Source organism: Lissotriton vulgaris, chromosome 7 (genome assembly GCF_964263255.1).
Source record: "Lissotriton vulgaris chromosome 7, aLisVul1.2, whole genome shotgun sequence".
NCBI lineage: Eukaryota > Metazoa > Chordata > Amphibia > Caudata > Salamandridae > Lissotriton > Lissotriton vulgaris.
Window position 1 is genome coordinate 607,020,845 of NC_141695.1, and position 24,886 is coordinate 607,045,730.

A 24,886-nucleotide genomic window follows, 5' to 3' on the forward strand; every position below is an offset into this window, starting at 1 on the left:
TCACGCTTTACAAATACTGGATTTACAGATAGATTTATAACATGGTCCACACCACACACATTTACTAAACACTATTGTTTGGTGATAAGCCAATGTAGGGCAAGCAGTGCTAAAGACACCTTTTCAAGCAACTGCAACACCTACCAGTTAGCCACTGCTTTGGGAGAATACTGCTACATAGTCTATGCAAAGCATGTGTATATACAGCACACATGCCTCGAACGGAATATGTTACTTATGCTGTAAGCATCTGTTCTTGGCATGTAGATCTGTAGATTCACATGCGTTCTCCCACCTTCCCTGGCACCTGTAGTTGTTGCAGTTCTCATAATTTACTTTACAAATGCATGTACATCTGTTTTCACTTACGTCATTCTCACCCTCTTGCGGGAAAACATTCTAACAATGGAGTCGATGCCCATCTGCAATATCACTGAAAGGAGGATCCAATTTACTGTGTGACTCGAAAAGACTTCTTAGAAGAAAAACTACTGACAAACATCCAAATCCAACACTTGGCAGAAGTATGTAAATCATGTGAATCTAAAGCTCTACATGCCAAGAATAGATGGTTAAAGGGTAAGTAACATAATCCTTCCAGTTCCTCTTGAAATCTAGTTGGTCTGTGGCTAATCCAGTCACATGTCGGGCAATAAACTTTGGGCGGGCCTATCTCCAGCCCTTCATGCTCTCTAGAGACACTGGTCTGTTCTTAAATCTTCTAACTTGTTTAAAAGCCAGTCCATTTGTGTCGAGTGCAGCCTTTTTCAGTTTTGTGTGAGCACACTGATTGTGACCTCTCTTCTCTATTTCCTCATACAGGACCAGGTGGAGCACCTATTGGCACTGCAGATCCGAGCCTGCACGCTGAACTCCAAACTGCTATTAGCTGAGCGCCGGAAGATCCTGGACGACCTGGCGAGCGAGAAGCCACTTATCAAGCTGCTTTACATAACACCTGAGATGGCCGCCTCAGCAGCATTTCAGTCTACACTGACCTCCCTCTTGGCCCGTCACCTCTTGTCCTACCTGATCGTTGACGAGGCACACTGTGTCTCCCAGTGGGGCCATGACTTCCGACCTGATTACCTAAAGTTAGGGACCTTGCGCTCCCGCATTCCACATGTGCCTTGCATTGCTCTGACAGCCACTGCCACAGCAAAGGTACAGCAGGACATTATTGGCTCTCTGGGGCTCAAGTCTCCTGTGGCGAACTTCAAGACTCCATGCTTCAGATCCAACCTCTTCTATGATGTGTTGTTCAAGGAGCTACTGGCCAACCCCTATGATCACCTCAAGGATTTCTGCCTAAAGGCTCTGGGCGAGAAGAACAAGGAAGGGGTAGGTTTTTTCTAGAGCTGCAGGTTTGTGTTAGGGTACAAGCCAGTCTGTGAGATTTTTATTCTTTTCTTTTCTTTGTTTTTAAAAACAAAACACTGTTGCGTAGCTACTGTGGAAAGCTGTTGTGTCCCCGTGACATCTTCCAAAGCTCCAGATCACTGGGATAGAACAGCTAAGCTGAACTGTGATATGTAAACAAGTTTAATGTTCAAAATTAGACTACTCTACGTGTTTGCTGATATTGATTCCATGTATTCAGGACTTTAGACGCTTTTATTTTATTTCATTTTATTTTTGTATTTATGGATTTCTTCTAGCGTCAAGTAATCTTAAAATATTTTTCTTTATTGCCACAAATAAACATCCTTGCATCAATTTATCAAATACAGTATTTCAGTGTCTCAGGTTGCAAAATTAATAATTGAAACTTTTGACTTCTCTTAAATACAACACAACTTATACCAGCCATCCATTTTGATTTCCCCAGTGGAGGTTAAATACTTGTTCTCACACTAAAACTCTGAGTTTGATACTCGCTGATTTCAGGAGAGACTCTTAGAGTATTATGTAGTCAGCATGTAGTACTCCATCCTAGTATTTTGTTTGTTATACAAAACAAAATCTCTGCCTATGTGTTGAATCCCAGAACACATTTTAAATGTTAAAATATTAATTTTCAAAAGCATGTTGGTTCCGAAAACATGCTTCAAAGAAGCAGACTTTATTACAGTTATTGTTAACTTGCCCATCTGGATTTTTTTTTTTTTAATTTTTGAAAACCTTTATTGCGCAGTATCCGAAGACAAATACGGGCCTACAACCATCCGGCCGGCCTCGACATATTTATAAGCATTTTAGTAAGCTATACTTCAACTCAGTAGCACTTCAGTACAAGAGAACAATCAACCTGAGTTACACTGGATTTCTACGTACTACCGAGAAACAGGAGAAGTTAAGGTTCATTTTTAAAGTTTTTGTTATTAAAATATGTATGAAAGTATAGGAACTAAGAAGGATCAGAGTACATACAATCCACCGAAGACATGAGCGGGCAACGTCTACCAGATGAAATCCAACGAGCAGAAAAACATAATCAAAATGGCGGCATAGGGATAGCACAAAAGGATAAACAATCACAAAGTTTGTTGCATGCCGGTCGCTACCCACCTAACACCGATCCACCCCACTGACCCAAGAAGAAACAAGAAAAAAAAGAAGGTAAGAACAAAGAGAAAAATAAGGCCCATAGAAACGAAAACGGACAAAATACCCCCTCCCCCTACCCCCCCACCCTACACGCATGCAGAGGCTATGGCCTACCCCCCCCCCCCCCCCCTTAGCAGTGTGTCTGTCGCCCAAAAAAAGATACCCGAAATACAGAAGCAGAAAGAAAAGGAAGAAGAGAAAAGGAATCATATAAAACCGGAGGAGGGCCAAACGTACATACTCAGAACAATCAACATGTGCAGTCACGGCCGCCCATCCCCGGACCCCCAAACCGATTTAGAACCAACGTTCAACTCCCCCGTTTGTCCATCATAGTCCCAGCAGTGCGAGCATCAGCAATCAAAAAAAAGAAAACATCTTCAACCTTGCCCCTTACGGTCTGGTGTGTCAACAAGGTCCAGCTGTACAGTAGCCATCATGGATGGGGTAAGCAGACGGGATGACCACAACAGAATAGGACGCTGTCCACCAAAGTCTGTCCAACTCAAAGCCATGCGTGCTACGACAGTACAAAAAGAAACAACGCATAGCAATAATCCTCCAAGATCGGCCGGCCAAAGCAGTAGCATCAGTTCCAGGATAAGATTGTAAGTCCCGCCAGTAGACCACAAAGGAGCTGCCGGACATGGCGTCTGGAGAAGATTCCCCAGCCACCGCATAAGTCCACGAACACCAGACCTCTTCCCAACCAATACAGTCAGCACCGCGGCGAAATCAGGATCCTGTACCTTCAATGCCTCCGTGTACATCTGGGTAGGCAATCCACAGCAGTCGGTTACAGGGTGTGGCGCAGTGCCCCGCACTCGAAAGCAAACTTGGCCAGTCGAGGGCACATCAGATGAAATGGCGTCCAGTCGGCCCCCCAGATCTTGGGCATTATCATGCAGGGCAGCTCGCAATGCACCTAGAGCGCCCAGAACATCGCCAATCCGCAATGGTGCCTCACCCTTCTCCGCTCCTATGACCCAGCATCCCAAAATGACACAACCTCCCCACACCTCACCATCCCCTCGATACACTCAAATCCCCTTAGACCCCCCACACTAAACAACAGATCCTCCATCCCCAATAACCTCAGAAGAGTCCCCCTCGCTCTTGAACCACCCACCACCCCCAGCACACCGCGTCTCAAATGCACCCTCCTCAATTGTAGATCGGCCTCGAAACATGCCGCCGCCATTGCAGAGCTCCTCTTATCGCGGGACCTCGACATAATCATACTGACTGAAACCTGGCTAACTGAATCTTCTACACCTATAATGGACATTCTAGTTCCCCCTAACTACCACATTATCAGGCTCGACAGATCAGGCCAACTGGGGGGTGGAATCGCATGCATTTACAGGAACAACATCTCTGTTCGGAGAGCCAACTCCACCTCACTACCATCTCCAAATTCCTGTGAATACATCTGCCTCGACATTATCAGTGAGGGCAAACCGATATGCTCTCTTCACAGCATTTACCACCCTCCCAGGGACAACTTCACCTTCTCCCAACAAATCATGGATATGATCTCAACCAATTCCGGGCGGCAGCTCACCCAAATATACCTTGGGGACTTTAACCTCCACTGGAACGATCGTAACGACGCGGTGGTAAATAGTCTTAAAAATTTCCTCGACGCTCTTAACCTCACCCAAATATGCAACAGCCCGACCCACGAGAAAGGCTCTATCCTTGACCTGATCATCTCCAAAGAGGACTCTATCCTACTCGAGTCCATCCAACCCTGTGACTGGTCAGATCACCATATTATCACATTCTTCATCAATGAAAAAGTTTGTCAACCCGACTCAATTCCCCAAACCGAAAGTTTGGAAAAGAGACATGAAAAAACTCAACCCAGGCTCTTTGCCCCCCAACAGGCGCAATCTCCTTCTTCCACCGACAGACGATACGGACGTTCAAACCCTGACTGACCACTATCTCAATGCCATGACCACAATAATTAATGAGGCTGCACCTATGCAGCTGAAAAGAGTCACTACTAAAATCTCCAACCCATGGTACGACGGGAGTCTCAATGAGGATAGACGAGACATGCGAATGGCTGAACGTATCTGGAGAGCAGCTCCCTCTGCAATGCACCTAAAAGACCTGAAGACAAAGAGAAACGCCTACTTCAGGAAAATAAAACGTACAAAATCAGACTTCTTCAGCCGCCAGCTCGACCAGGCAAAAAACAGACCAAGAAAACTATTTGAGCTTATCAGATCACAATCCAAGGAACAACCCCAACCAATTAACACTGCGAGTAAAGCACCCTCCTGTGAAGACTTCGCTGCTTTCTTTATCCAAAAAACTGACAACATAAAAAGCGATCTCCTTATTGATGCAAGCCTCCATTCCAAACCCCAGTGCCCAGCAACCGCTGAACCAAAAAACAATGCTACATGATCAACCTTTGGCACATACTCGGAAGAAGAAATTGGTAAACTGCTCAACACCCTGAAACCATCCAATCACCTCACGGACCCCTTGCCTGCCTCCGCAGTAAAAGACTTTACCCCTCTGCTTCTCCCTCTCTGGACTAAAATTGTCAACAGCTCTCTCCAACAAGGAAGCGTCCCTGACTCCCTCAAAGTGGGTCAAGTCACACCTCTACTAAAAAAGCCCACAGCCGACCCCTCCGACCTCAACAACTACCGACCCATCACCAATATTCCCACCCTCGCCAAACTACTAGAAAAATGCGCACAACTACAATTGACTAATCACATTGAGCAATTTGATCTCCTCAACCCGCACCAGTCAGGCTTCCGAGCGGGACACAGTACTGAAACGGCCATGACGCACATAATTGACGACGCACTTCAAATGCTAGACCAAAACGACACTTGCCTCCTCATCCTTCTTGATCTCTCTTCAGCATTCGACACCGTTAAACATGAGAATCTGCTAGAACTCCTAAACACAAGAATGGGATTATCTGGTACTGTTCTCAAGTGGTTCACTTCCTTTCTTCACAACAGGACGCAGAAATTCAAGAGCAACAACCTGTTGTCCTCGCCAATACCTGTAACGCTAGGAGTCCCCCAGGGCTCCTCTTTATCCCCAACTCTGTTCAACCTAGTCATGGAACCACTCACCACCTTGCTACAAGCATCCAATGTACACTTTCACATGTACGCCGATGACACCCAACTTTATCTCAAATTACAATCTCCCAATGACATCCTGCTCCTGAACGCAACAATCAGATGCACCCAATCCTGGATTGCTGATAATCACCTCAAACTCAATGCCCTGAAAACAGAGTTCCTTCTGATATCACCTCCAGCTAAGAGCTCCACTGCTCAAACCTGGCTTAAACACCTAATGCACTCAATGTCCAACCCACCATCGTGGACTCACCAAAATCTTTAGGCATTACACTTGACACCAATCTCAACATGCAGCAACACATCAGCAAGGCAACTAAGGGCGTGAACTTCCAGATCAATACTCTGAGAAAACTTAAACCCTTCCTCCCAGCCAAAGACTTCCAAACCGCAGTACAAGCTATAGTCATCCCCCAAATTGAATACGGCAGCACCGCACTAGTCGGACTCCCCCTAACCACAACCGCACCACTAAGAGCCTCCCTAAACGCTGCAGCGAGACTCATCACTGGGTCAAAAAAGCACTCCCACATTACCCCTGACCTGAGAGCCCTGAATTGGCTGCCATTTGAAGCCAGAATACACCTGAAAATCGCCTGCATGACACACAAGACGGTTCACCTTAAGTCACCCGGTTACCTCGCCCAGAAATTGACAATATCTGGCGGAACCAGAAACACTAGAGGCACAAATAATCTTCTGCTGAAACCGCGAAGATTCCGGAAGGAAAAAACATATAAGCGCTCCTTCTCTGGAATGGCACCTAGGATCTGGAACTCTCTCCCTCCAGAAACAAGGCTTATCCCATCCACTACACTCTTTAAAAAAGAAGTAAAAGCTATCCTCATGGCTAAATACACTTGAACTAGTATCTAGAACTCTGTTAACACTGTACTACATGCTTCTACCTGCTTGACCCCTTTGCCTACTTATATGAGTAGTCTCCCTCACATACCCCGTATGTAACCTAGTTGTACTGTTTGATTTATTGATTTATTTGTATGATTAGGCCCCCATCATGTACCCCTCTATGTAACCTATTTGTATTGTTTTGATTTATTGATTTATTGGTATGAGTACGCCACCATCTATGTAAAGCGCTCTGATATCTGCAAAGATCTTGTCCGCGCTATATAAAACTTTTAAAATAAATAAATAAAGGAAAAAGGGGTGCAGCAGCTCCCTGCACATCGGGCGCACAGACATGGAGCAGTTCTCGAGACTGGCCGCCGACATCCCCTGTGAACAGCCGATCATCTCGTCGCCGCTCCGCATAGTACAGCCGGGCCGGGGGCACAGGGGCAGCACACTCCATTCCGACACCCCACACGATTCCAGTGTAGTGTCGGTGATCGCCCGTACCCTCAGTAGCAGCCCGGGGTAGTCAGTTGCAAGTGCTGAGTCTTCGATACAAAATGGCACCCACCACAGCGCTGGGAGATGAGAAAGCTGGTAAAGCCGTCTACGAGCTGGGGAAAGGATACAATGTGTCACTCACAGCCGCGTTGTCCTCCAAGCGTGCAGATTTGCAGAGCAGACGGAATCGCTGCAGCGGAAAGCACAGTGCAGCAGCTACTCTCCGCCGGCCGGCTCCGACCTATTTGCAATGGCCGCTGGTGTTGTAGTCAGGGCCGGCCGTCTCCGATGAAGAAAGACCCGGTCACCGCCATTGAGCGCGAAGGAGGAAGCAAGGACGCCGCTTCGCTTCCACTGCCGGGAGCGCGCCGGGGAGCACAGCGTTAGAATCAGAGTCACCTCCCGGATCCGATAACTCGGCATAAAAACAGGATAGCTTGCAGGATAAGTGGCAATATGGGAGGAAAGCGAGAGGGTCGGCGGAGCCGAGGGTTAAGCGGCCATCATGGTTGCAGGCTAGGCTCCTCCCCCCGCCCATCTGGATTTTTAAAAAGAAAGTATAAATCACATTTGGCTTTTTCTGAACTCTTTTCCCCCAACCTCCACCACCCCGCAGCAAAACAATATTGCAGAAGAAGTACCATAGGCACAGAGTTTTTCAAGAAGAAGAAAATTGATCATGCTCTATTAGGGAATTCTGTAATGTCCACTGTTCCATCGTTTTCTGAGGTACCAATTGTCCAATTAATTTTTTTGGGGCATTATATAGAAATTATCTATAAACACACTCCTGTCTTTTCAAACTTCTTGACTTGAAATTCATTTTAGAATGGAACTTTTGGCTTCTTACAGCGTTTTAAACGTTGATAATGGCTCTCTGTCTTTTATCTTTTTTGTTGCTGTTGGGTTCATCTTCTTCTCGCGTGTTTTTGCACCATTATGGCAGCTCCTTTTGTCAAACTCCTTTACTGTGATGGGATGAGAAAGTCATGCTTTGAGTGGTTTGTCTTCCGCATTGCCTTTCTGTTGAGGGTTGTGATTTTTTTCAGGCGGTTCTGCATAGGAGGCTGTATGACCTAGATGGAGCTCACAATGCTCTGTTCTGTGGGAGAACCCTTCAACACCTGCACAAGTCCATGAAAGAAGTGGTGCCATTGCTGCCAACAGTTGATGCGCAGTTGGATGATGTCCACGTACTCTAAGCACTTGGTGCAGAATCCTTTTTTATTAATGTTTGGGTCTCCTTAGCTGACTCTGCTAGCCATAGGCATTGAGATACTCCCCAACAAGACTTGACACGAGACCCTGTATGCCTCCAGACACTAGACTCTTGTTAGTATCAAGTCTAGAAGCATTCGTGTCAAAAAGGTGACAAGCATAAGAACGGCGACCCAATCCCTGACTCCGCCGTGTGAAAGTGGAAGCAGTTCTGCCTCCAGCAGAAGTGCCTTGAAGGTCCGCCTTTCTTATTTCTCCATCATGGAGGTTGATCGAGGTTGCCCCCGTCAACTATTTAATGTGAAAGTTTGCTGTAGAAACGACAACTGACAAAAGATGCCAGAAGATAAAATCTCGTTCTTATGTAGCCCGTACGAAATGAGAAAGACCGTTTGAGAAATGAGCATTGTAATAAAATCGCGGAGTCCAGAAGATATTTATTTTACACGTTGTGTCTCCTTTTTAAAATGCATGTAATTGCAAAATCACTTATTCTAACGTTAATACTTTTTGAGAGCCTGAATTAAATTACTTTTACTGCCTCCCCACAGTCCCCAAAACAAAACCTTAATCTCCCTAGGATTTTATTTAACCCCTTGTATGCTGATGACTGAACCGCTCCGACATCAGCTGCGGTGGCGCTGTGCTGATGACGGAGCGGTTCAGTCATGGCTCGCCCGCCGCTCATGCGCGGCGCGAATTCCGCACCTGCGTTGAGCGTTCTATTGAGCGGGCGGGGCCATGACGGAACCGCTCCGTCATAAGCACAGCGCAACCGACGCTGGTGACGGAGCGGTTCCATCACCAGCATGCGCCCGCCGCTCTTCCGCCCCGCCCCCTTAGCACTGCGGCGGAATAGCCGCCGCAGTGAAGGGGTTAATCATACACAACTTATAAATAAAAAGAAATTTAAAAAAAAGAAATTAATCTTAAAATGCACCTGACAAAACATTCGCATTGGTTTTTAGAGGTTTCAGTGTGAATACCAAACTCTTTATAGTCTTAAAATATAAAGAAAATAATCTTTCTTTATACGTGGAACTTGGTCATGTATTTTGTAAACGTCAACCAAGCTGCAAACTCCACCAGAACACTAATTTCATTGACTCAAAGCTAGTTATGTGTGCAGATTGTTTTTCCTGCCCAGCTTTACATTTTAAAATACATTTTAAAATACATTCACTGCAGACCATCTTAACTCCTTTAGTTTAGGGTACAAAAATGTTTCACGACTTTTGTTTTTTAATTTGTTAATTTTTCTGAAACCCACAACTTGTCTAGTCATCAGTGCCCATAAATAGATCCTTATCCAGCCAGTAGGACGTTCCAGTCACTCTGACATTTGACGTCCAGATATGAATTCCAATTAGTGATGATACTTGCCACGTGGTCTATGGTGATGTAGACTCTTATCTCTCCATTGGATGTTGTTGTGACATGGTATGAAGTGATTAGCAAGCTGGCCTGAAAGCCCCGTATTCATACTGCATTCCCATTGGAAGAAACTTTGATCTTAAGGACTCTATGACCTAAAGTCTCAGCAAGACCCCAAGTGCCATAAGTCCGAGGTTTAATACAACTCACTAAGGAGACATTCTTAACTCCATCCTCCAATAAAGCTACAGAGAGATATCTGACGAGGTTGTTCAGATCCCCTGACTAAGATCTGCCCCTAAATAGAAAGATTCTGACATCTGATTGCCTGATTTGCTTCTTTAACTCTAAAGAAATAGTGTGCCTGTTTCTTTAGTACTACAGAAATGCAACATGTCGGTCTGCCTCCTCTGCTCTGATCTCGACTGCTCTATAAGCAACCAGCTGTTCAGCCTGTAGGAAGGTGGATACCTGACTATGGTTGCCCCAACTTTTTTGCCTGGTGTTTTGCTGGTTTTCCGACTTAGTTGGCCTGGGACCCTGCCAATCAGGACCCCAGGCCTACTGCTCTCGCTGTAAAATGGATTCCATGTACCTTAGGTACATATCCAATTGGTACTGGGCCACCTTATCAGACCCTGTAACTCGGGGCATAGGTGTACCCAGGGCCTACCAGGGGCTGCAGCATGTATTATGCCACCCCTGGCTGGCCATCTAAATCTGACACAACTGGCTGCACGACAGCTGGGGCAAGGTGGTGTAATCACCCTTTGCTTTAGATATAGTATACCTATATCTAACCCTAAAATGGACACACAGATTCCTATCAGTCACTCCTATGGCAGGCCTTGACAATCCTGAAGGCAGAGTGCTCGGAATCGTGTGAGATGGTGCTCTGGCATGAGCTGAGCCCGTTTGCAGCTTGCGGAACCAAGTCCTAATAGCTGTTCCATGATAACGCGTACCATATACTCTGAAGTGCATTATAATCCTCGCGGTTATATGCTATCTTTGGTATCGCTTTATCAAAACATGTCGAGTAAGGTGTCATACGAATTGGAATACTAACCCCTCGCCAATTCTGGCGATGGGGTTAGCATTCCACCCTTCTAGAGGGACACGACTTGTATGTAACTGTGAACCCCTGTTAAAGTTAACTCAAGCCTCAGCATCACAAAATGGATGCTGCCACCACAGACACAAGTCTGACCCCCTGCAGCTGGGAGTCCTTCCAGCGAGGGGAGCTTGGACAAAGGGTTTCCTGTCAGGGGCGGTGCTAGCACCATCCCAGACAGGGTTTTGTGTATCCTGGGTAGGCAGGGCTTTAGAGGAAGGTGACTGCAAGTGGCACCCCGGTGCTCACTATGCATCTGCCGGCTAGAACCAGTTCCAGGGGCACACCAGCCCCTGAGCTGGGGAAAGTCCGGCATGGGAGAGGGGTGTAACCACCCCCCTTCCTGGTCCCACCCATGGGCAGGACCTAGTCGCGGGCCAGCCCCTTTTCCTAGTATAAAGATAGGAGCGGGCCCCCTTCCAAATTAGATCATCTTTGAATCCTGAAACTACTTTCTACGAAAGGAACTCTCGACTTCGTCTCAAGATTTCTCCCTTGTGGCTAAGGAGTAGTCAACCTGCACCCGCAGGCACCATCCAAGAACACTGCGGTTTGCTGCACGTCCTTCCTCCGGAATCCGACTGACCAGCACGACGAGACTCGGCTTCCCTGGCACCTCTGACCTCTACCCACATCGTCCGCTCAGCTGAGATCCGTGGGTGCGACGAGACCTCGAGGGACCGGCCATCTTCAAGACTGCACGACTCTTGCCCAGCACGACCGCCGAGGGATCCTCGTGTGGGTGCTTTGGGGTCCGAGGAGCCCCAACCCTGAGCAGCTCCAGTACCGAAGTTCAGCCTCCCAGCCTCCACGAGATCTGCGTGGGGCCCTTCTGCTTTTTGCTGCTCACCGCGTTGTCTGGCTTCTAGCCTGCTGGCTTGTGGCCTTCCCGACGACGACGACATCAACACCGCTGGTCTGGTTGCTCCAGACTGGCTCTTGCTCCCCTCCAAAAGAGGAGCTCCCCGGACCCTCCTGGTCCACTCCAGACGCCATTTTGAGTCCACCGCGTGGGCTTGAAGTTGCCAAGACTTGTTGCCCCAATCCTGGGTCCAGCGACGTCGACAGCAGCAACCATCGTGGGACAGCTCGCACCTCCATCCTGGTCGCCGACAACGCCTCCTGGTCCGTGAGACTGCAGATCCCAGCGTCGCCCACTCACCTGGTCGAGGTGACTCCATCCGGTGCCATCCTGGTGCCCATCTAATCACTGGCTAGTGATTCAGAACTTGGTCCCCTCTGCTTACAGGTGTCTTCCATCTTCGATCCAGGCTTGGATCCATCCGAATCTCTTCACTGGTCGCCTGCCAGCAACTTCTTCTTTCAGGCTCCATAGACTGCAACGAGGATTCCCGACGTCGTTCCAGACCTATACAGACGCAGCCCCTGGGCTAGGTAACTTCGGCATTTCGGTGCCCAGGCATAGCCTCACTATCCAAGGGTCCAGATCCTTTTTCGTTTTCAGCCTAACTAGTCTGATTCGTTCGATAACACTAACTTTGCAATTCCTAGCAACCATAGACTTTGTCCCGCATCCCGCGTGAGAGTGCACACTCTGCACCCGAGTCCCCTAGGCCTCCTGCTAGTAATCTGAAGGTTCAGTAGTCCAGTCCTAGCGATTCCAAACCCTATGAGATTAGTACTTACCTGCTAGTAATTTCGCATTCCACTTTTGTAGTATATGGTTTTTCGTGCCCCTCGGGCATTTGTGTAAATTGTGCAACTTAAAGTATTTTCGTAAGAGTTTTGTTGTGTGCTTAGTACCCTGTCCTCATAAAGAGTACAGGGCTGTTGTGATCTAAATAAATACACTGTTTATTTTCATAACACTTGTGTGGTGTCCTTTCACTTGGTGTTCAAGGGATATATGTGATGGTATAACAGCTGGCTTAACACGCCCTCTAGAGTTTAGCCCGAAGACTGCTGGTATCCATGCTACTAGGATAGCTGGTCTATAAGGTTGACTTACAACCAATCATCAATAAGGGTTGTTTGGACTGATACAAAGTGCTCACTAGAATAGTGAACATTATATATCAGGCCAACTTCTCACACAGCCCTTATAGGAAGATTCAATAGAACCGTTTGAGATGTATTGGGACAGTTTTCAGACCCTTTGCTTAAGGATTGGAGAGAATCTTTTGAGAGATAGTCAAAGAAGGGATACTTACTGTAAACCAGTTCATCAGCACCTTAAATAACGTGGCAGACTTGGTCACTAATGGTTACTTCCATGGTTTGATTGTGTAGAGTGTTTAGCTGCAGAATCCTATCTGTCACATTTGACGATCAACAGAAAATCCTGAATTCACAGGGCCATCCTTAATGTGCTCACGCTGATGAAGAGCTTCAAAGAATGAAGACTGACATAATTTGATTGGTCACGAAAAGATATAAAAGTACAAAACTAAGGCGTACACCGAGGGCATAGAGGTCTCTACTCTTGCACCAGATTCCTCTCTTAGATTACCCAAGTTCTGAAACGCTCCAATTACAGTCCAGGATCCAGCCCTGTGGAAATGAAAAACCACCACCTCTTCATCATTCAGGAACAGGTTTGCTCCTGCTGGGAGCAGAAGTACATGTCTGAGAGGGCGTTTCCAATAAAGTGCTTCTATCGTGCATGCCTCCTTGAGGAGCTTTAATGTGAAAACGCTAGGCTGCTGCTCTGTTTCTTTGTGATACCATCTGTTGTCCACATACAAATCACACAGCCCTGGTAGGTGTTTGGAGATTGATTAGCTCTAGTTTTCCTGCCTTTAAAAGTTAATCTATTATTTCCAAGGAGAGCACCTTTTCACAGCACATTATTATTTTGATGATACTGATACCGGGCAAAAGGGCACACCAACTAAACTGTTAGGTTACTACCATCACAAAACGCGATTTTTAAAAGTTACATTTCCAATCTAGGTAACAAAATCTGCCTTCACCACTGAACCAGAGTTTGGATAACTTTGAAAACTAACCATGAACCAAGGTTTTAATATTTTACTCTCAGATTGTAGAAATATTCTCAGCGTCCGGTGGCATTTGGTGGCTCTGGTCACCAAAGACTCATATGTTTGTTTAAAATGCTAGTCCTACTTTTATACATTAGGCTCCTAACCATGTGAGCTGCAGGGCACACTTAGAGTTTATCTAAATAATGTATGAAAGCAACGTTTTCTACATCACAGACAGCTTTAACCTGACATATTTTACTGCATTGTGCCAGGCCACATTCGAAAGTACAGTACATGTAAAGCAAGGCACAGATAGTGCCATCTTGGCACTATGATCTATTATTCTTGGGAATGATCTTCTCAATTCAATAAAACAAGTATGATTTAAAAAAAAAATCCTAAATGTGCTATCATTATGGGTTGCAGATGGAGTGCAAGTTTGTTCCAAAGAGAAGGGGCAATAATACAAAAAACACAGCACGTGCACAAGGTGTACGTTAAAACCATGAGAATCTAAAATAGAGGAAGCTGAACCAAGAGGACAGTTGAGCACAATCTACATCATTTGCTATGTCGTTGGTTTGAACCAGGCTCTGAAAAAGCTTCCTGTGGGTTCCCAAACATGTTGACCACACATACTCCCATATTCTGCAGTACCTTTTGCTTTTAGAGATAGATGGGGGGAGCCAAAAACCGCGGTGGTCCTGGTGTGCTGGGCCTGTGTGGCGTGGTTTTAGGTGTCTTCGAGCCACTGGCCTGGGATACATGACAGGAGGGGGCGGCCCCATTACCCTGGTTGGCTGCTTTGCCCTGGCAGGTTTCAGCCTGTTGTGAGGAGATCCGGTTGGGAGCAGCAATTGCCCCTGGAGAGTGGTCCAGGGCTGGTGGATCTCCATCGACCCGGTCCACTGGATCAAGGGCAGTTGGGCGACAGGTGGGCCGCGTTGTGACTGTGAGACTTGGGCCCTAGGGGGTTGAGGCTGTGCCTGAGCCCTGCAGGCAAGCTTGAGAATCAGTGGACTCCGTGGGCCTGAGCCTTTGGGGCCTAAGGCCGGTTGGAGGGCTCCATGGAGAGCGGTCGAGTTCTGGACGCGTTGAGGAGGTTGGCCCTGGGCAGCGGTTGCCCCACTCAGTGAGTGAAGAAGGGCCGGTGGCCTCCCTCAATTTGGCTGGCTGGAGCTGGGGAAGCCAGGGATGGGGTGGCCCGGATCAGGGCGTGCGTACGCTGGGCCTGGGGGACTACTGCAGGCACCCCGCAGAAGGACTGGTGCACGAGAACCTCTCTTGGGTGGGAGCCAACGCGTTTCGACCTCGTCAAGCAGACTGAAAGGAAGAAACCCGAATAAAAGTCAGAAACGAAGCAAACGGAAGCAGAACACCCAAAGAACCGCCACAACAAATGAACCAAGAAGCTACACCATATTCCATCATGCAAGCCTAACATGGCACCACACGTCCTACAAGGCTTAAGCCCCGCTCTGATGAAGACAGTGGAAAGAAGTATTTCCCTTGGTCCCACCCACTGAAGGTCAAAACGCTTCGTGCTTGTAATTGAGTGGCATGTGAAAGGCAATGCAGTTTAACTGATGAAGGAGGCTCAACCAATAAGGGACCAACACATCCTTCTTCTACTGCACAGGCAGCAGACCTGAGAGAGCCTTGCCTAATAGAAGTCCCCTCCCTTTCCTTTACTATGACAGCAGAAAGCATGTGGCCTTCTCCCAGTTCTGTAAACCTGAAAACATGCATTCTGGGAGCTTACTTTGGCTGAGGCAGGGTTCTTGTGTTTTTTTGCGTAGGGCTGTGGTGTCATTGTGTTTGGAGGAATATAGACTGCCTTCTTGTCGCAAGGTTAAAGATTTGGAAGTCTTGCTGATGAACAGCATGTGACAATGTCATGCGGTCTTAGTTCTAGCAGCCTATAAAGAACAATGTTGTTTAATTTGCCCATAGACTTGTTTGTTCCTATGCCTGTGGTCGATCAGATGATCTCACAGCCCTAGCCTTTGTGTCCATGCATTAGTTTCCCTGTGTCCTCATATCCTAGTGCCCTTTGTGCGTGATCCACATGTCCTCATTTTAGTGTCGCAGAGTGCCTCCCATTTTTAGTTCACAATGCCCATATATGCGCATCCTCACATTGGGAAACTGTCCATGTCTGTGCAACTGTGCCAGTGTCTCCATGTCCCTGTGTCGCTGTCCCAGTGCCAGTATGCGAACGTCCACGTCTGTGTCATTTTCCCAGTGTCGCTATTCCAACAGCATTGTCCGTTGTAACTTGAAGTGTTCTATTGCTATTTTCTGTCCCTCACAGTATCTGGGACTGTGTGTTAGTGGCAGCAGTGAACTTCTCCATGTGCATGCTGGTGTTCCAGTGTCTACGTTAATAACCCTGTGTTGCTGCCTTATGTATTCAGGTCCGTGTTTTTGTGACAGTGCCCCAGCACCTTGTGTCCGTGTTCTCCATCAGTATTCATGTGCATTTGTTGGTTCCCCAGTTTGTCTGTGGACGTGTCTAGTTCCTGGGTCAGGTTCTTAATACCAGTGTTTGTGCAAATGTATAAACAATTACACCGGGCAAGTAATCCGGATAATCTGTCCAGCATAAAGGTGCACCCCAAGATGATGACTGCCCACTGTCATTAGAAATATAAATAACCTTCAAAATAAAATGAATAAAAACATTTCCTAATGGAGGAGGCACAGGAGTGCCTTCTCAATTAAATAATTTTGGTTAGTGCAAATGTCATTCTCCCTCGTTTCTCCTGGTAACTGTTCCTGTACCAAGACCAGTGCCTCCATTTCTTGGCCTACCCAGTTTCAGTGTCCCGTAGTCAGTGTCTCAACATATGTGTCCCCAATTCATTACTCTGGTGTCATTGTCCATGTGGCAATAACTTTAAAAAAATAACATTTTATTTGTTATTCGGTAGTATACAAAGCATACTATTCACGAACATTGTATATGAACTGTGGCATCTCAGTATGTCCCTATCGGGAACCCATCCACTTCCCCACTCAGTATCCAATATTTTTATCAGGCTAGACATGACCACATCTTGTTGGCCCTGATGACTTTATTCGTTATTCATTTATTGTGATCACGTTGCCCACGATCCCTTTCAGTCCTCCAAGTGTCGTATTTCCTTCCACAGACCCCATAATTTGGTGAATTTCTTGGGGTCCCCCATGCTTGGTATGCCGGTCTGTCTGCTTGCATGCACCAGTCCATATTACGAGCCCATTGAGTCTTGGGGTGTATTGTCCAACTGCTCCCCAACTTTATAATATCCCTCCTGCCCACCATCAGTGCTACATTGTAGAAAATATGGGCATATCTGGGTATTGACTGCTCCCCCTTACATTCCTAAGCACACCACCCGTGCTGGAAGGTCGATTGTCTTTCCCATCACCTGTTCCATAAAACCCCTTGTGCTCAGCCAGAGGCCTGCAGTTTTGGACACACCCACAGGATGTACGAGTGTTCCTCTCTGATTGGAGCCACAGATGCATTTTATCAGTAGGGGTCCTGCCATTTTGTATAGTCTGGCGTGCACATAGTATGCTCTGTGCTGGTTCTTAAGCTGTATGGGCCAAAACCCCACTCTAATTACAACTTCTCTTGTGTACCTGCATGCTTACTCCCACTCTGAGCCTTCAGTCATCTATAGTCTTGCTCCCACCTCTCTTTTAGCTTACCCAGGGGCTTGAGGCTGTTCCAGGTGAGTGTTGTATATATCTGTGAAATTGCTTATCTAAGCAGGGGGGATGTCCGAATCCTGTGTTGCAATGGGGTTTGAGAGTTATGGTGATTTAAAAGAAATGGGGTATTGCGTATGTGAAGGATAGCTTGAAAATAGTTGTAAAATAATGAGGTAGATTTAGTATTTTACTGCTACGTAGTACCGCATGCACTGTAATGTGCAAGTGGAGAAAGCAGTGCTGAGAATAATTTGCTAAGAATCTTTGGCAACGTCTATATGTCTCACCTGTGGGACCTGTTGGCTGTGCCATTGGATTTAAGCCAAGCCCTTATAGCATGCTCGATGCTGTACAGCATGGCTAAAGACAACAAACCCAAAAAATGTGCTTTAACACTGCAGCCACTCCTTTTGTAAGCATACATTCCACATATTCGCTGCTACAAAATTATTTTTTTTAAACAAACTATTCATTTTCAGCCATTTGTTAGCAGTGTAATACAGATATTTCACAATGTGGAGGAACTGGAGATATTAACCCATTCCACATATCGGTGTACATAACAGAATGTTCAGAATTAAAGTCTCTGAATTAGGAATGGTATTTGAATAAGAAAAAATAGGAATTGTGATCCCTTTGCACTCTGGTGATCCAAGTTTCCAAAGATAATCCTACTTGGGTGGGCGCTGCGTCTGACACACGGTGCCTGACCGTGCTTTATATGTATGAAATACTTATTTGTGATAGGGGTGACCCTTTCACGCAGACGTGCGCTCAATCTACACGAAACTGCTAGGTTTCTTCTCTTCTATGTTGGTGAACAATTCGAAGATTAATCAATGAGGCTTTTTCCATAGTTTATCAGATGTTTTATTGCATTCAAATATTTATTTCTTACTGTACTTCATAAGAACAAATTTTTCATCTTTTCTTCCACATCATGGGGCTTTTATATTTAATCCTTTGCCCGATGCATTTCGGGTCGAAATGACCCTTCTTCAGGGGCCTACAAATAACATAATACAGGACCTTAGCAAACACGATTATGGAGAAACTGCTGTGTACATATTACAGTAAAAGTAGTCTCGTATGCTGCCTTTGCCTAAATAAAGAAGAATTTGCCTTAATTTTGGGACTCGTGTCGTTTTCTGAGTCTGGGGCTCCAGATTTCAGTATTCGTGCTTTGCCTGCATATTACAGTAAAAGTGAACATGCCTTGTGTGTGATTAGTGATTTGGGCGTGCTTTCGATAATGGAAAGATAATAGCCAAGATACAAAAACGCTATCAGTGAAGATAAACGCGGTAAAGAATAAGTGTCATCAGAAATAGTACTCGGATCAATAAATGAGGGTGGCGTGGAGAAGTGTGGCTCACGGTGTAGAGCAGGCAGACCCGGAAGCTGAGGTCAGACCCGGGACCAGGGTTCAATTCCCGACGCGGCAGGGTCTTGAGCTCAAATGTCCACGGACTCGATAATTCTCGCTTCGGTGCCTGCTCTAATCATGGGTTCTCACTCTGCAACTCTGGGCATTAAGCTTGCTTAATCTCCACAATGGCCCCCCTGCGGCGGGATGCCTGGCTTTCACCTTGGGGGATGCCCTGTAGGGGCTATCTCACAGGGAAAAGCCAGGACGGGTTCCCAAGGCAAGCGCCGGGAAACCTCCGGGTAGCTGTACGCTCTATAAATGCAATAATAATAATAATAATAATAATAATAATAATAATAATAATAATAGGGCGGTGTTTTGTTAGAGAAACGAAGGACAGGAGGTGAATAAACACAGAGATAGAAAGCAAAATAACTGACCTGGGAAGCGATTAGGTGAGCGCACAAAATTAACGGTGAAGCGGTAAAGCTGTTAGATGAAATCGTAGACTTACTCAGGATAAGTCGGAAAGATCGTGTCCGATGCTCAAAATGAAGTGGAAATGCGGGAAGCTACCGGAAAGTGATTGAACACGGCTGAAGAAGCCTAGGGGCTAATCACGTGATCATAGGCCACGGGGCTTCGTACGGAAGCGGAAAAACGCATAAAGGGCGATGAATTAATAGTGAAAAAGAAAAAATATATGATATAAGTAAGCGTTTAGTAAGAGTGACGTGGAATGTACAATGAATATAGATCGTAACGGACATAAATGAAACACAGAACGTGATGGATTAAAAGACATCAATCACGTGACGGTCATGTGATATGTGTGCGAGTGCTTCATGCGGAAAAACAGATTCAAGTGTATTCGTGTGAGTTCAAAGAATTAATAAAGTTGTATCTGAAAGCAAAAACAGAGAAGATTAATAAAAAATGTAGAGAGAAAAGTGATGGAAAGCTCAAAATGAATAGATGGATATGTAATAAGGTTTCTAATGGTGGACTCCCAAGGTGTAGGACCATAATATGAGATATTACTAATGACTGTTAACGTTCTCCTTAAGCGGTATATTACAGTGACATTTGTATGTGCCAGGAGGTTATATATATATATATATATATATATATATATATATATATATATATATATCTAACATAAATAATAACCAATAATACGTGACTTATGAGAATTACATGCAGGGATCAGAACGGTCCTCTTATCAATGAGATCATGGTGTCTGTTTATAAAAAAACACGAGTATTCTATCCTGTCGTTCATCCCTGCTGGTTGCAGGGTATTCAGTTTATTAATCCAAAAGAATTCTGCCTTAAGTCTCTGTTTTAAAGGATCCATATCGCTGCGTTGTGACACTACCTCCAGAATGGTGAATTTTAGCTGCGCTATTCGGTGTTTAGCTTCAATCCAGTGTGACGCAACTGTGGATTTCAAATTGCATGCTCGAATATTGCTTTTATGTTCTGTTATTCGAACTTTGATTTTTCTTTCAGTCTGTCCAACGTAAATTTTTCCACATGGGCATTTAATTGCGTATATTGAGTTTTTGGTGTCGCATGTACTGGTGTGATGTAAATCGATTTTATATCCCTTAGTAGGGTGCATGAGGACTTTGCCTACCATGACCTTATTGTAATGCACACAGTTTAAACATCTTGACATCCCCTTGTGGACAATCTTGTTCTTTTGTGTCGTAGTTAAAATTTCTTTCACATTTTTTGAACTTTGGAAGGCATAAGTTATTTGATCACTGTACAAGCCTTTAAGATCAGGCTCCATGTTGATTAGAGACCAGTGATTGTTAATTATTCTTTTGATTTTAGGCGCATCTGTAGAGAATTTTAATACACAAACTGTTTTATGTTCTGGTGTAACGGGTCTCGGTGTTAGCAATTGTTCTCTTGAGATATTGGTAACTCTTTTTATCGATTCTTGTAAGACTTCCTGGGGATATCCTCTCTGATGGTATTTTATAGTCTGTTCAGTGAACGCTTCTTGAAGGATATTTGGGTCAGATGTAATCCTCTTAAGTCTAATGAATTGAGAAGTTGGAAGATGTTTCTTCAATGTTTCGGGTTGGAAACTTTGGTAAAGTAGGCTCGAATTTCTGTCCGTTGTTTTTGTGTGTACTCGAGTGATCAGCTTGTGGTCGGTTATATTGACTTTTACATCCAGAAATGCTAATGTTTGGTCATCTATGTTGTGCGGGAATTTAATTCTCTCATTCACTGTGTTGATTCTGACAATGTTTCTTTCAAGTTTAGTTTTATCACCTTTCCAAAGGATGAAAATGTCCTCGATATAACGTTTATAGATAATCAAATTTTCTGTCCAATCTGGATTGTGGAGAATGGGCTTTACTCAACGAAGATATTGAAGACACTCAAAAAATCTTTTTACTTGAACTTATGCATTTCGCGTTATTTCAGTTATTTGGAATGGCAAAGCAACTTTTTCAACCAATGTAATGGAACATCCATGGGCTTCGGAGGGGCCCCTTCGTATGCCTGCATCTATATGTCTAAATTCGAAACCGATCACATTCTCCACAATCCAGATTGGACAGAAAATTTGGTTATCTATAAACGTTATTCTTTACCGCGTTTATCTTCACTGATAGCGTTTTTGTATCTTGGCTATTATCTTCCATTATCGAAAGCATGCCCAAATCACTAATCACACACAAGGCATGTTCACTTTTACTGTAATATGCACACAGCAGTTTCTCCATAATCGTGTTTGCTAAGGTCCTGTCTTATGTTATTTGTAGGCCCCTGAAGAAGGGTCATTTCGACCGGAAATGCATCGGGCAAAGGATTAAATATAAAAGTCCATTGATGTGGAAGAAAAGATGAAAAATGTGTTCTTATGAAGTACAATAAGAAATAAATATTTGGATGCAATAAAACATCTGATAAACTATGGAAAAAGCCTCATTGATTAATCTTTGAATTGTTCACCAACATAGAAGAGAAGAAACCTAGCAGTTTCGTGTTGATTGAGCGCACGTCTTCGTGAAAGGGTCTCCCCCTATCACATATAAGTATTTCATTTGAATAAGAAAAACGCAGCGCCGCATAGCCCAGGTGTTGGCACACTTCCCCAGGGCAGTGTCCCTTCCAGTGGATTATGATCAGTTAGGGTTTTGCCTAGATACGTTGGATGTATGATGTGGCTTTGGAGGGATGTGGTACATAGGATTCGGTCTAGTCGTGTATGTAGTGTATGTGATGGAGAATAGAACGAATGTTCGTGCATGCCTTCATTGAATCTCCGCCACACATTCAGCAGCATCCATCTATGTACCGAAAGCTGCAAGGTCTTAGCTCAGCTTGTCGGATTGAGCTGGTGCTGGTAGCGATGTTTGTGAGCAATCCAGATCGATATCGAAGTCTGCATTAAAATCACCCCCCAACGGGTCCCCCTCACCCTCCAGAAAACAGGGGTATTGTGCCCCTTCTGCCAGAACCATGGATAAATGCGCCAAGAATGCATCCTGGTCTGTATTTGGAGCATTTATGCCACCTCACACCACAGGCACTCCATTTAAACTACCCCGGAGGAGGCCATAGCGAGCATGAAAAATCAATGTTGGTATCCTCGACCAGGAATTGGAACCCAGAGCAAATCCAAATCGCAGCTTATCTCGCAAAAGCAGAATGTGAAATGAAACAATTGCCACCTCCATTTTTTACAGAGCTCAAGGTCCTCATGCGTGGTCAGGTGTGTTTCTTGCAAGCATACCACGTGTGTCTGCTGGCGGTGTCGTTGGGCCAGTATACTATGCCGCTTATGCACAGCACCCATACCACATACATTCAAATTAAGGATGTCATAGTGGTTTACAACTGACATTACCGCTTATCTCAAGTAGGTATAAAACATCATACATGTGCCAACAAAGAGTATCTCAGTGCATATACATTAGTCGGGTCGATGTCATTTTAACATTAACAATCATATCCCCCAATACAAGTCAGTGCAGTCGCCTGTGGGGTATGTGACTTGCGCAAGACAATCATTTTTATAGTGAACAAAATGGTGCTTTTGGGGGACTGAGGGGCACCGCATCCAAATTATGCAAGACATGCCTTCTGTAGGGCAAGAAGAATACACCCCGTGTATACTAGATATTTGTGGTCACAAAAGGAAACCGCTGCAGGGACAGGAAGTTACCCATGTAGCAGTGGCTCCTGCGAATAGTGCACCAAAGCGAGGTCTTTCGCAGGAGCCCCAGCAGGGTGGCAAACGTATTCTCAGAGGGCTAAATCTCTCCCTCTGGTAGTCGTTCAGAACTCCCTCCTCTCCTCACCAAAAATATCGTACATACAAGGTTGCAATCCCTACAAGTCATTCGTTGTCTGTGGGGTAATGGAGGAAAACAATGCAATGCTATCCTCCAAATCTAAATTGGAAGCACTGCTTGATACTGAGACATCCCCGGAAGGGGATAGTGTATCCCGGAGGAAGGTTGCCGACAGGAGATCTTCTTTTTGACCCTCCAGAACCTTTCTTGGCATCTGGGCTGCTCTCCTCTGCGTTTGCCGTCCCAGTCCCTGTTGACTAATCCGAGGTAGCTGTTGCTACTTGGGCAGCAGGGATTCGGGGGTCCTCCAAATCATGTGAGTTCGGGAAATGTTGCTCCATTCAGTCCCACACTGCCTCCGGTGTATCAAAAAAGCTTGTGATTGTGAATCTTTAGCTGATAACAAATGCAGGGGAGAGGCCCTCCTTTCAAAGTCGCTGTTTAACTGTCTGAACTGAGGTCTCAGGCGCTGGACTGAGAGAATAGAGTCTGGAAACACAGATAGGCGAACATTGTCCACTAGGATCTGTGCTTCTTCTTGCGGACTGCGGATGAGGGTATCTTGGTCTCTATTGTTCAGGATGCAGACCCCCCACCGAGCTCAACAGTGCTCCAGGTGGTGTTTTCTTTGCAGGAACATGGTGTGCCCTTTCAACAGCGAAAGAGGCAGAGAGACCACACTGCGCCACTGTGGTTTTCAGCCAGCCTCAACAAATTGTGTAATACCAAATGGGATGATGGACGGAGCGTTTGAGAAAATCAAACACTCACCCCCAGTCAACTGATCTGGGTTTAATCCATCACCATTCTTTAGCTCACTCCGCCACCCCAGTTCGGCCATGGCCATATGCAAATCAGTCTGACCCTGTGCCTCATGGGAACAGTCCAGCCCGAACTGCCAAGCCATGACTTCCCTGGACCGGAAACAAGCATCCTGGGACCGGTTTCTGGCTATCAGCCGTCATCAGCCAGGATAGCTTGACTCCAGTGTTGTGGAGAGCACGGGACTCACGTCTGAGCATAGCCGTCCCACTCTGGGTGGTGTGGAGTGCAAAAAAACTATGGATTTAGGCCCAGATCTCTATACCGGGGTGAATGTATGACATTGTTCTGCATTCTGTCCATCAACTGTTGTTTTTGCATTTGTCACCCCGAGTGGGACGGATATGCTCAGACGTGAGTCCCGTGCTCTCCACACCACTGGATTCAAGCTATCCTGGCTGATGACGGCTGATATAGAAACCGGTCCTAGGATGCTTGATTCCGGTCCAGGGAAGACATGGCTTGGCAGTTCGGGCTGGACTGTTCCCATGAGGCACAGGGTCAAGGCTGATTTGCATTTGGCCATGTCTGAACTGGGGTTGTGTGGAGTGCCAAAAAAGAATGGATTTAGGCCCAGATCTCTGTACTGGGGTCAATGTATGACATTGTTCTGCATTCTGTCCATCAACTGTTGTTTTTCAATTTGTCAACAAATTGTGTGGCATTGGGTCTTTCAATTCCCTCCGGCAGCCTGATAATTCAGACATTTTTTGGCCGTGCCCTTCCTTTGGTGTCTTCTGCGCATTCCTATAATGTCTTGACTTGCCGTTGGAGGCGTGCAATGGTAGAGGTTCATTCAGTTTACCAGGGCGTAAGAGTAGAGAGGGCAGACTCGTTGGTTTTCTCCATGTCTGCCAATTTCCTATGATAATCTTTGAAGAGGCAGTGGTGATCATCCCTTGTCATTGTTTTATCCCCAGTCGGGACGGGACTTGCGTATTTCCCTCAAGATAATATCCAACTTGTCCTGTGGAGGGTCCATACTTGTG

At 45.7% G+C, this 24,886-nt stretch overlaps 1 protein-coding gene across 2 annotated transcripts in view; it reads left to right on the forward strand.

Annotated features, from left to right (window-relative positions):
* The window catches only part of RECQL5 (RecQ like helicase 5), a 769,601-nt gene that overhangs the window by 224,864 nt on the left and 519,851 nt on the right, over positions 1–24,886 (forward strand). For both annotated transcript variants that reach the window (XM_086930748.1, XM_086930749.1), the window contains one exon: positions 823–1,341. In XM_086930748.1, coding sequence (XP_086786874.1) covers positions 823–1,341 — 519 coding nt within the window. The remainder of the gene's footprint in view (positions 1–822; positions 1,342–24,886) is intronic.